A 10,365-nucleotide genomic window follows, 5' to 3' on the forward strand; every position below is an offset into this window, starting at 1 on the left:
AAGAGTGGAGGTGGGTGGTAGGGGCGAGCTGGGCCCTGGGACAGGCCGGAGGACGAGTCGGAGTCATTCTCCACACTGCCGGGGCTGTAGATGCTGGGGGATGTGCTTCGGTTGTCCTGGTCAATGTCCCTAGGGTCACTGCTGCCGTCGTCATTGAGGCTTCGCCCATCCAGGCTGTCCAGATCCGAGGGGGACTGTGGCCGAGGGAGCTCCTGCTGTAGAAAAGAGAGGGCCGCTGTTTCCTCCTGCTTTCCTAATCAGAGGCCTGGTGAGCACAGAATCACGGCCCAGGACACACGGGGCCCTGGGATGCGGTCAGCGCTCCTGCTCACTCCCACCCTTGCCCCTCCAGGGCAGCCCCTCCCCACACTCTCAGCTGCTCCCCAACAGCCAGGCCCAGCTCTCTCCTGTAAAACCCTACTCCTCCTTCCGTGTCTGTCTCGGACGCCTCCTCATCCACAGCCGGCTCCAAACCCTGCCTTCCCCCACATCTCAGTCACCCCTTGCACACCCATCACAAAACCCGTGGTCCCCAGAAAGGCCACATGTGCATTGTCCTTATCATTTGTTCCTTCCGCTAACCATCTCACCCAGAGGCTAGACCCCCCACCCACTCGGCCAGTCCCTCGGGCCCCGCCTGGTCATCTAGTGATCTGGCCAGTGCATACAGACAAGACTCCTTTATACGCCTGTAACGGAGTATGGCTTCTCCCTTCTCTCCTAGGAGACATTGAGGGAGTAACACCGAGCAGAGGGAAGTTTGGGGGAAGAACGGCCGGATGGCGTGAAGAGCCCCACCTCGGTTTTGGTCTTTTTTGGTGCACTGGTCTCCTCACTTTCACTCTCTGAGATCTCCTCACTCCGGCCCTGCTTGTTGACCTTTGGGGTGGAGGCTTCTTCTACTCGGGCCTTCTGTTAGAGAGGAAGAGAAAATTCCCATCTGCCGCCTCCCAGGCTCGCTGTTCGGCCTGCTGGACAGGAAGTTCCCCCACAGCACACGCCCCAGGGCCCGGGCTTCCTGTGGAGGCTGAGGACAGAATACCTTGGCGGTCTGCCTGGCCTTCTCAGCTTTGCCATCACTGCTGGACGTGCTGACCCCTCCAGGGGAGGCCCGGCCCCTCGATCTCAGTTCTTCCCGGGGCCCGGGGGCCTCTTTCTTCCGTCCGCTCCTCATTGACATCTGGGAAGGGGAGGACCGTGTAACGTACATGGCACCTTTCATGCCACATGTCATTTTTCTTTTCCTTTTTTTTTTTTTGTTTGCTTGTTTTTTTTTATTTTTTATTTTAGAGGTTTTTTCACTATAGGGTGGCGCGTGCGATCGCCAGACAGACAGAGAGAGACATAGAGACAGAAAGCGAGAAATCACCCCCCAGAGGGGTTGGTCATGCCGCAATCCCTTCTCCATTCTCCTCTCGGGATCTTGGGCACGCACGCACACGCGCCCGGTGTGAGTTCTGAGCCACCGGGTCCGGGACACGAACCGCGGTCGACTACGTGGGAGTCCAGCGACATAGCCATTATGCTAACTGCTGGTTCCCTTGTTTGCTTGTTTTTAAGAGATTTAAAACGTGGCTCATGGGGAAGACAGAGACAGAAAGCGAGAATCACCTCCTGGGGGGATGGCCAATCTGCAATCCCTTCTCCTCCACTCTCCTCTAGGGATGTTGGGCATGCATGCACACGCACCCAGCAGTTTTAATCTGCCGGGTCTAGGACTCGAACCAGGGTGGGAGTCCATCGATATAACCATTACACCACCTGCCGGTCCTGCTGTGTGTTATTTCTGTTCACCATCTTTGGGCCCTTCCTCCCAGGTTCCCTGACCTTTCACGTCTCTTACTTTAGCTGTTACTCACTGAGTCTTTATTCTGTCGTGTCTTCATTCTTCAGGCTGTGGAGACCCCATTCTCCTCTGCCTGGGCAGCTGAATACAGAAATTCTCTGCTCCACCCCAAGTCCCACGGCGGTGGCCTGGGGAGCAGGAGGCAGGATCTCCACGATTCCAGTGTAGGCACCTGGAACTTGCGGGATCTATTTTCAGAGACCTGTTAGAGAAAGCCAGTCAGTCTCCAGGTTGGAGAAGAGCCTGAAGGGGTGCTGCTGTGCTGGGCTGTGGGAAGGAGGTAAAATCCTTAAAAAAAAAAAAGAGAGAACATGATATGTAATATATATAACATTTCTTAAATGTGTGTTAATTGACTCTTTATATTATCAATAAGGCTTCCTTCCAGTCAGCACTAAGCTATTAGTGGTTAAGTTCAAAAGTTACACACATGGGGCCAGCAGGTGGCATGTCAGTTAAAGTGCTGAATTCCCAACCATAGTTTGAGTCCCAGTCCGGGCAGCTTGAAAAAATCACACTGGGCACATGTGCATGAGTGCCCAAAAGGAGAATGAAAAAGAAGGGGTTGCAGCATGGCCATCACCCTGGGCACGATTTCTCACTTTACCTTTCTCTGTCTCTGGTGAGTGCACACGCGCTAAAACAAAAAAAAAACCTGATACACAGATTTTTGACTGAATGGGAGTTCGGTACCCATAATACCTGCATTGCTCAAGGGTCAACTGTATTTGTATACACACAAATTACACGGCATCTTAAAGAAATGAAACTAAGGGGTCAGCAGCGGGAGTGGTGGTTAAGGTGCTGGACTACTTGGGACCAGCAGTTAGTATAATGGCTATGTCGCTAGACTCCCATGTTATCAACTGCGGTTCGAGTCCTGGACCCGGTGGCTTAAACTCACGCCAGGCACGTGCGTGCCCAAGATCCCAAGAGGAGAATGGAGGAGAAGGGATTGTGGCATGGCCATGCCCCCTGGGGAGTGATTTCCCGCCTTCTGTCTCTCTGGTGAGTGCATGCACCCTATAGAAAAAAACCTCTCTTTTTTTTTTAAAGAATTATTTTAATTTTATTTTTTATTCATTTGTTCATTTCAGTTTGACCAGAGAAGGACAGAGAGAGAGAGAGAGAGAAAGCAAGCTGTCAGGTTCAGGACTTGAACCACAGTTGGCCATGCGGGAATCCAGCAACTTTAACCACCATGCCACCTGCCGGCCCTGAAAAAACCTCTCTTAAAAAAAAAAAAAGGTGCTGGACTCCCACATGGCCACCCACGGTTCGAGTCCCAGACCTGGCAACTTGCCTTCTCACTTTCTCTCTCCATTCTCACTCTGTCTCTCTCCATTGACTATAACAAATTAAAGAAAAATAACAATAAGAGCTGGCAGGTGGTGTGGTGGTTAAGGGCACTAGACTCCCACACGGCCGACTGTGGTTCTAGTCCCAGACCTGGCAGCTTTCTCTCTCTCTCTTTCTCCCCCTCCCTCTCTGGTTAAATTAAAGTAAGTAAATAAATAAAGTTAAAAAATAAAACTGAAGTATTAACTTACCGAGTACTCTCTATACATCAAGCCCTTTCCATACATGATTTCACCAAATATTTGCAACCAAAATGGAAATTCTTCTCATTCTCATGCCACAGGTGAGGGGACTGAGGTTCAAAGATTGTGACTGTGACCCGCCCAACCGACACAGTGAAGAACCAGGGACAGAACTAGATTCAAGCCCACGGTTCTGACTTCAAAGCCCAAGATCGCCTTTCTATTTTTTGACACAGTTTCCTCAGAAGTTGGCGGGGAAGTTCTCAGAAGCCTAGATCACTCACGGAGATATGAAAAGAAATCTTTTTTTTTTTTTTTCACATCAGAGTCGGTAGAAGAATATCCCATTATACGTACAAAGGAGTACAGCCCGGCTACTCCCAACACCGAGCCTGGGCACCCCAAGTCCACCCCTTCATTTCTGACAGCCTCCTGAGGGCCCTTCCTTTAGTTCTGGAGTCCCCCAAGGCTAGAAGAAAAGTCAGGGCTTGAGCCACCAGAGACTCAAACTATCAGTAAGCACACACAGATTTACACTTTCTTTAAGTTTTTGCTATCGGGTGCGTGTGCTCACAGGAGAAATAGAGTAAGAAATCACCTCCCACAGTGGATGGCCACCCTGCAATCCTTGCTCCATTCTCCTCTTGGGATTCTGCACACACACACCTGGGCATGATTTTCTTTTTCTTTTTTAATAAGAATTATTTAACTTTATTTATTTATTTTAATTTGACCAGACAGGGACGAAATGTGAGAGAGAAAGAATGAGAGAGAGGGAAAGTGAGAAAGCAAGCCACCAGATCCGAGACTTGAACCGCAGTTGGTCATCTGGGAATCCAGGGCCCTTAACCACCATGCCACCTGCTGCCCCCCCAACATGATTTTCAAGACTTGAACCATGGAGTCGGCCATGTGGGATCCAGCTACCCTGACCACTGTGCCACTTGGCCGACCCTAGATTTACACGACTTTAAGCCTGTCCTCCCACTTGGCAGAGCTAGGGGTACACACCTCAGCCTATCGATCTCTGTCTGTCGACTTACAGACATACGGCTATCTTTATACATCTACTCCACCCGTATGTACTTCTTGCATAAGTGTCAAGTCTCTACTGTAGTAGCCCATGAGATCTGGTTTTGTTTTTTGAGTTTTTTCCCTAATGCAAGTTCTTGCTATCTTGATTTTCCTGCCTCAGCCTCCCAGCTGGGACTGCAGAGCGACAGGGCCCTTGGCTGGCTGGCTGGCTGGTCCTGTCTCACTGTGTTGCCCAGGTCAGCCTCAGGCTCAGTCCTGCCACAGCCTCCCGGGTGCTAGGGTTACAGATGCGCGCCCCACATCCAGCCTTTAGGTCGCACCAGGAATCGAACCTGAGCCTCCTAGGTGGTCCCAGCCAATGAAGAACGGGGTCTCGGCAGCCTGTGCCACCACAGCTGGGCCAGCTGACCACAAGATCTTTTGAAAGCAAAAATGGTATTTTCTTACTGTTTTTTTATATTCTCCACTGATGTATGTATAAGTGTTCTTGTTATTGACCTTATAATGCCCTAAATTCAGTACATCTTTTACTTATATATTTCTTTGCCACAGAGTACATACGCTCCCTGCAGAGACAGAGAGGGGAAAGTTAGAAAGCACCCCCGAGGGGGAACGACCACACCACAATCCCTTCTCTTTTCTCCACTCAGGATTTTGGACATGTGTGTACCTGCGGCTGGAGTGTTTTCTAAACTGCCAAGCCTGGGGCTCGAACCATGCAGTTGGCCATGTGGGATCCAGCTGCCTTAACCACCACAATACTGGCTGGCCCAAGTGTCTTCTTTAAATGAAATGCTGTCTGTCTTGGTAGGAACAGATGAGGCTTACCCACCTGTTCTGAGTTAGGAACCCGGCTAGGTAAATGGCACATCCACATTCTATAACAGTCTGCCCAAGGAATACGCAGTAACTCCTGCTCACTTCTTTTTTTTTTTTTTTAAAGCTTTTTGCTATAGGGCACATGTGCTCACCAGAAAGAGAGAGACAAAGAGAAATCACCCGTGGGGGGATGGCCACGCCGCAATCCCTTCTCCTCCATTCTCCTCTCAGGATCTTGGGCACGCATGCGCCTGGCATGAGTTTAAGCCACTGGGTCTGGGACTTGAACCGTGGTCGACTACATGGGAGTCCAGTGACATAGTCATTACACTAACTGCTGGTCCCAACTCCTGCTCACTTCTACTGAACCACGCTGAGGCAGGCAGTGCGAGGTGAGTCTAGCCTTTCCAGAAAAGTCAGTAACAATTATTTACACTCTCGGAAGTGCTGGACAAAGCCCCAGGTCTTCTGAACTTTCAAATGATGCTCTACCGAATAGATTAGTCTTTTTATTTTAAGTTTTACCATTGGACGAGTACATTCATCTGAGAGAAAAAGAGGGCGATAGGAAGAGAGGGAAGGTAAGAAATCACCCCCACAGGGAATGGTCACACCTCAATCCCTTCTCCTCCATTCTCCTCTCAGGATCTTGGGTGGGCGTGCGCATGCATGCACACGCACATGCGCAAACACACACACACTGCACATGTTTTTAGGCTGCCAGGTCCAAGACTCAAATCGAGAAGTCAGTCATATGGAATCCAGCTCCTTAACCACCATGCCATCTGCTGGCCCTTTTATTTATTTATTTTTAAAGATGGGGTCTTCTGGGACCAGCAGATGGCATAATGGTTACGTCGCTGGACTCCCACATGGGCAACCACGGTCCGGGGTCTAGCAGCTTGATATTCATGCTGGCACATGCATGTCCAAAGTACCGAGAGAGTAGAGAAGGGATTGCAGCATGGTCATCCCCCCGGGAGGTGATGTCTCGCTTTCTGTCTGTCTCTGGTGAGTGCACAAGGCCTATAGCAGAAACTCCTTTTAAAAAATAAAAAAAAGATGGGGTCTTGCTAGGTTGCCCAAGCCAGCCTTGGGCTGGCAATCCTTCCTCACCCTCCCAAGTTGCTGTCATTACAGGTGACACCTCCACACCTCACCGTTAGGGTACTGGGAATCCCACGGGGTCCCAGTCTGCAGAGCTCAGGGTCTTAGCAGTGAGCACCATGACAGCCAGGCCTAGACTAATCTTTTTCTTTGAAAAGAATTATTTTATTTGGGACCAGCAGATGGCGGAATGGTTACATTGCTGGACTCCCACATAGTCGATCAGGGTTCAAGTTTCAGACCCAGGGGCCTAAAACTCAAGCTGGGCACATGTGCATGCGTGCATGCCCAAAATCCCAGGAGAAGAATGGAGGCGAAGGGACTGTGATGTGGCCATCCCCCTGGGGGAGAGTTATTTATCTCTTTGTCTCTGTCTCCCCAATGAGCGCATGTACCCTATAGCAAAAATCTCTCTCTCTAAGAAAAGGAATTATCTTACTGAACTTTATTTATGTATTTATTTAAATTTGCCTAGAGAGGGACAGAGTGAGAAAGAGAGAGGGAAAGTAAGAAAGCAAACCGCCAGGTCTGGGACTTGAACCACAGTCAACCATGTAGGAATCAAGTGCCCTTAACCACCACACCACATTGCTGGCCCCTAGACTAGTCATTTTGTTCAGCTATAGCTAGTACCACATTTCTGAATTGTCCTGTAGAGGAGTTTTAAAATGCTACCAACCAAAAAATGAAAACCAACGTAACAAAAGCACAACAAAGATGATTATTTGTGACTGGCATTTCTTTTTCTTTTTCTTTTTTTCTTTTCTTTTTTTTTTTTTTTAACGGTTTTTGCCATAGGGTGCATACCTTGTCAAAGAGACAGTGAGAAAGCGAGAATTCACACCCCCGGGGGGAGGGTCACACTAAAATTCCTTCTTCTCCAGTATCCTCTTAGACTTTGGGGGGACACGCACACATGCCCAGTGTGACTTTTCAGGCCACCAGATCCAGGACTCAAATCCCAGTCGATCACGTGGGAGTCCAGCACCTTACCCACCATGCCACCTGCTGGCCCCAGACCAGCATGTTTACTAGCGCTTAAAGAGTAGGGTAGGAATCTCTTCTCAGCACAGAACCTGTCCACTGAGTCAGAGCTTGGGGAGCCAACAGTCAGAGAAAGGCAGGAATGTATGTGACGATCAGAACAATCGTATCCCCATCTTCCTTTTTTAATCAGCTAAAATCTGACAGAATTAGCAACAAGTAGCTCTAATGGAGAGTATCAGTCACAAACGGGGGGGGGGGGGGGGGCTCCCGGAGCAGCAGCAGGGAAGGCGGGGCAGATGGCAGCACCGACCAGCTACTACACTGTCTGCCCTAACAGGCGGGTGTGTAACTAGTGTTTACAGAGCACCTACTGTGTATCCTGCAGCTCACTGAGCACACTCAGCTTCATTACCTTACTCTAGACAGAAAAGGATAAAGACCAGGCTGAAGAGATAGGAAGGTAAGGAATGGGAAACGAGGAACCAGCACATGGCATAGTGGTTGCATTGCTGGACTCCTATGTAGTCAACCACGGTTTGAGTCCCAGACCCAGAGCTTAAAACTCACATTGGGTGCATGTGTGTGCATGCCCAAAATCCCAAGAGGAGAATGGAGGAAAAGGGATTGCAGCGTGGCCATCCCCCCTGGGGGGTGATTTCTCACTTTCTGTCTCTTTGTCCTTCTCTGTTTCTCTGGCGAGCGCACGCGCCCTATAGCAAAAATCTCTCTTTATGGGGAAGGAACTCTTTAGCAGGAACAGGAAAAGAAATGAATGGAGAAATATGGGAAAGATATCAGAAGGAATACGCCCTCTGCAGAGGGACTGCATGGGAATTTTAGGATCACTGGCCCAGCCCCAATCACCATTCTGGACCTGCCAGACTAACAAACCGACCAAAGTGACTCCTAGGTAACAATGCATCCAGCCCAGACCAACAGCTAAGGCGGGATGGCAGGACAAGAACCCAGGGCTGTGAGGGGCCCTGGAGATCATCTCCTCTGTAACCCCTTCATCCCACAAGGATGCTGAGGCTCAAAGAGAATCCACTTGCCCAAGGTCACAGAGGCACAGCCATTACCAGCCTAGGCCTCTTGGCTCCAGTGCCAGAGTATTTCCACTGCTTTAAGATGTTTCAAAGCCCTCTCCCCTGGGCCACCCTCACTGGGGACAGGCATGGAGATCCCAGCCACTCCTATAAGGAGAAAGTAAAAGGTCAAAGGTTATTTGAGGGGAAGAGTCACCTTGGGGATTATCTGGAAAAGAAGAAAAGGGATCCTAGGAAAGGAAACTGAAAGAGGAATTAAAGTTGAAGGAAATGGAAGGATATCAGTGCCAAGAAGCAAAACGACTACCATCCACACACACACACAAAATTTTAAAAAAATGCGCAGTGGTAGCGGTGCTGTAGTAACACAACGGGACCCACATGGGGAAGTCCTGGGTTTGCATCCCCAGACCACCCTGGCCAAACAGACTCACACCCACAATTGTGGCCACTAAGGTGGGGTGGGCTGCAGCAGGAAGGAGCCTGTCGGAGGTGCCTGTCTCTCTCTCTCTCTCTCTCGTGGAAGGAATAAATAAATAAGCTTAAAAATAAGAAGTAAGAGGGAACCAGCAGTTAGCGTAATGGCTGTCGCTGGACTCCCACATAGTCGACCGCGGTTCGCGTCCCAGACCCTGTGGCTTAAAACTCACGCCGGGCGTGTGTGCGTGCGTGCCCAAGATCCCGAGAAGAGAATGGAGAAGAAGGGATTGCGGCGTGACCATCCCCCCTGGGGGGTGATTTCTCGCTTTCTGTCTCTATGTCTCTATCTGTCTGTCTGCAAGTCTCAGGCGTGGTCCTGTTAAGCAAAACCCTCCCCCCCAAAAAAAAAAAAAAAAAAAAAAAGAAGAGAGGTAGGAGCCAAAATGAACTGCCAAAAGATGGTATAACTTGAACCAAGCGCATTTTCAACCTCCCACTTTGCCCACATGGAAGGGCCTGGAGAAACACCCATGACCTGCAAGTAACAAGTTCCAACAGATGACTAGATGAAAAGGGGTGCACCCCCTGCAGAAACTCCTGTCCACCCGCAGCACCAAAAACAGCCTCCAGAACCCAGGCAGGAGTCCCAAAGACGCAACCATAGGCTGAGGTCCAATCAACAAGCTGAACCCCCACCTATGGGACATCCCACTGGATGGATTACGCCATGGCAACAAAATGGGGAAAAAAGTGCCCCTCAAGAGACCATCCCAGGGGTCCATCTGTCAGCTGCCCCCCCACCCAGTTGCCAAAGCAACTCCTACCCTCCAGAGCAGCCTCAGGGAGGGGAGCTGAAGGGAACCTCCCCAGCAGAAGCAAGTCCATGCACAAAGGGAGATCTTTCAGCTCAAAGCAGTACTGAAGGCCTGTCCTCCAGACAGCACAGCTAGAGGGGAAGGGAGCTCTGGGGCTTTGAGGGTGCTGGTCACGGCTTGTTTGGGGTGCCTGCGAGGATGCCCAGTGCTCTCTTTTCCGTCCTCCCTAACTCTCCCTCGGCCTTCCTGTCTTCCCCCTCCTCCTTAGTTTTGGGAGGGCCCACACTATGGGGCCCCAAGGCCCCTCTCCAAGAAGTAACTCTGTCTGGCGTTAGGAGCAGAGCCAGAGGTGGCCGGGAGCGGGGGAAAGGAAACTGAGTCACAAAGGCCGGCGTTGCAGTTGGGGGACCTCTCCTGGCCCTCTGGAGCCTCGGCTCTCCACGTTCTATTCCCCTCCTGCACCAGCTACAATCCCTCTGTCCACCTACCACACCCCTTTCCCGTCTCCCACTTCCCTCCTACCCCTAACAGCCCCAACGCCACCGCTCTGAACCGGTGCTGGGCCTTTGGGGCTGTTCCCGGGTCTCCGTGCCCCGCCTCGCTGCCATCTCCGATCCTCCCCGATCCATTCTGCCTCGGCCCGAGCCCCCCTCACAGCATGCCCCGTCTCCCCGCCAGCCCTCCGCCTCGGTGTTCCCCTCCTGGAGTCCGCGGGTCCTGGCCCCCCTCTGGGCCATCACCCGGGCCCT

At 51.0% G+C, this 10,365-nt stretch overlaps 1 protein-coding gene across 2 annotated transcripts in view; it reads right to left on the reverse strand.

Annotated features, from left to right (window-relative positions):
* Positions 1-2,314, reverse strand: part of ATN1 (atrophin 1) — a 7,610-nt gene extending 5,296 nt beyond the window's left edge. The window contains exons 1-4 of one of the 2 annotated variants that reach the window (XM_027769218.1): positions 1,860-2,314; positions 1,043-1,180; positions 799-912; positions 4-215 (exon numbers count right to left, since the gene is read on the reverse strand). In XM_027769218.1, the coding sequence (XP_027625019.1) occupies positions 4-215; positions 799-912; positions 1,043-1,180; positions 1,860-1,886 (491 nt within the window). In that variant the 5' untranslated portion in view covers positions 1,887-2,314. The remainder of the gene's footprint in view (positions 1-3; positions 216-798; positions 913-1,042; positions 1,181-1,859) is intronic. The other variant, XM_027769219.1, reaches the window with a different exon arrangement.
* Between the last annotated feature and the right edge of the window lie 8,051 nt (positions 2,315-10,365).

This window comes from Tupaia chinensis, unplaced genomic scaffold, assembly GCF_000334495.1.
Source record: "Tupaia chinensis unplaced genomic scaffold, TupChi_1.0 Scaffold149011_1, whole genome shotgun sequence".
Taxonomy (NCBI): domain Eukaryota; kingdom Metazoa; phylum Chordata; class Mammalia; order Scandentia; family Tupaiidae; genus Tupaia; species Tupaia belangeri.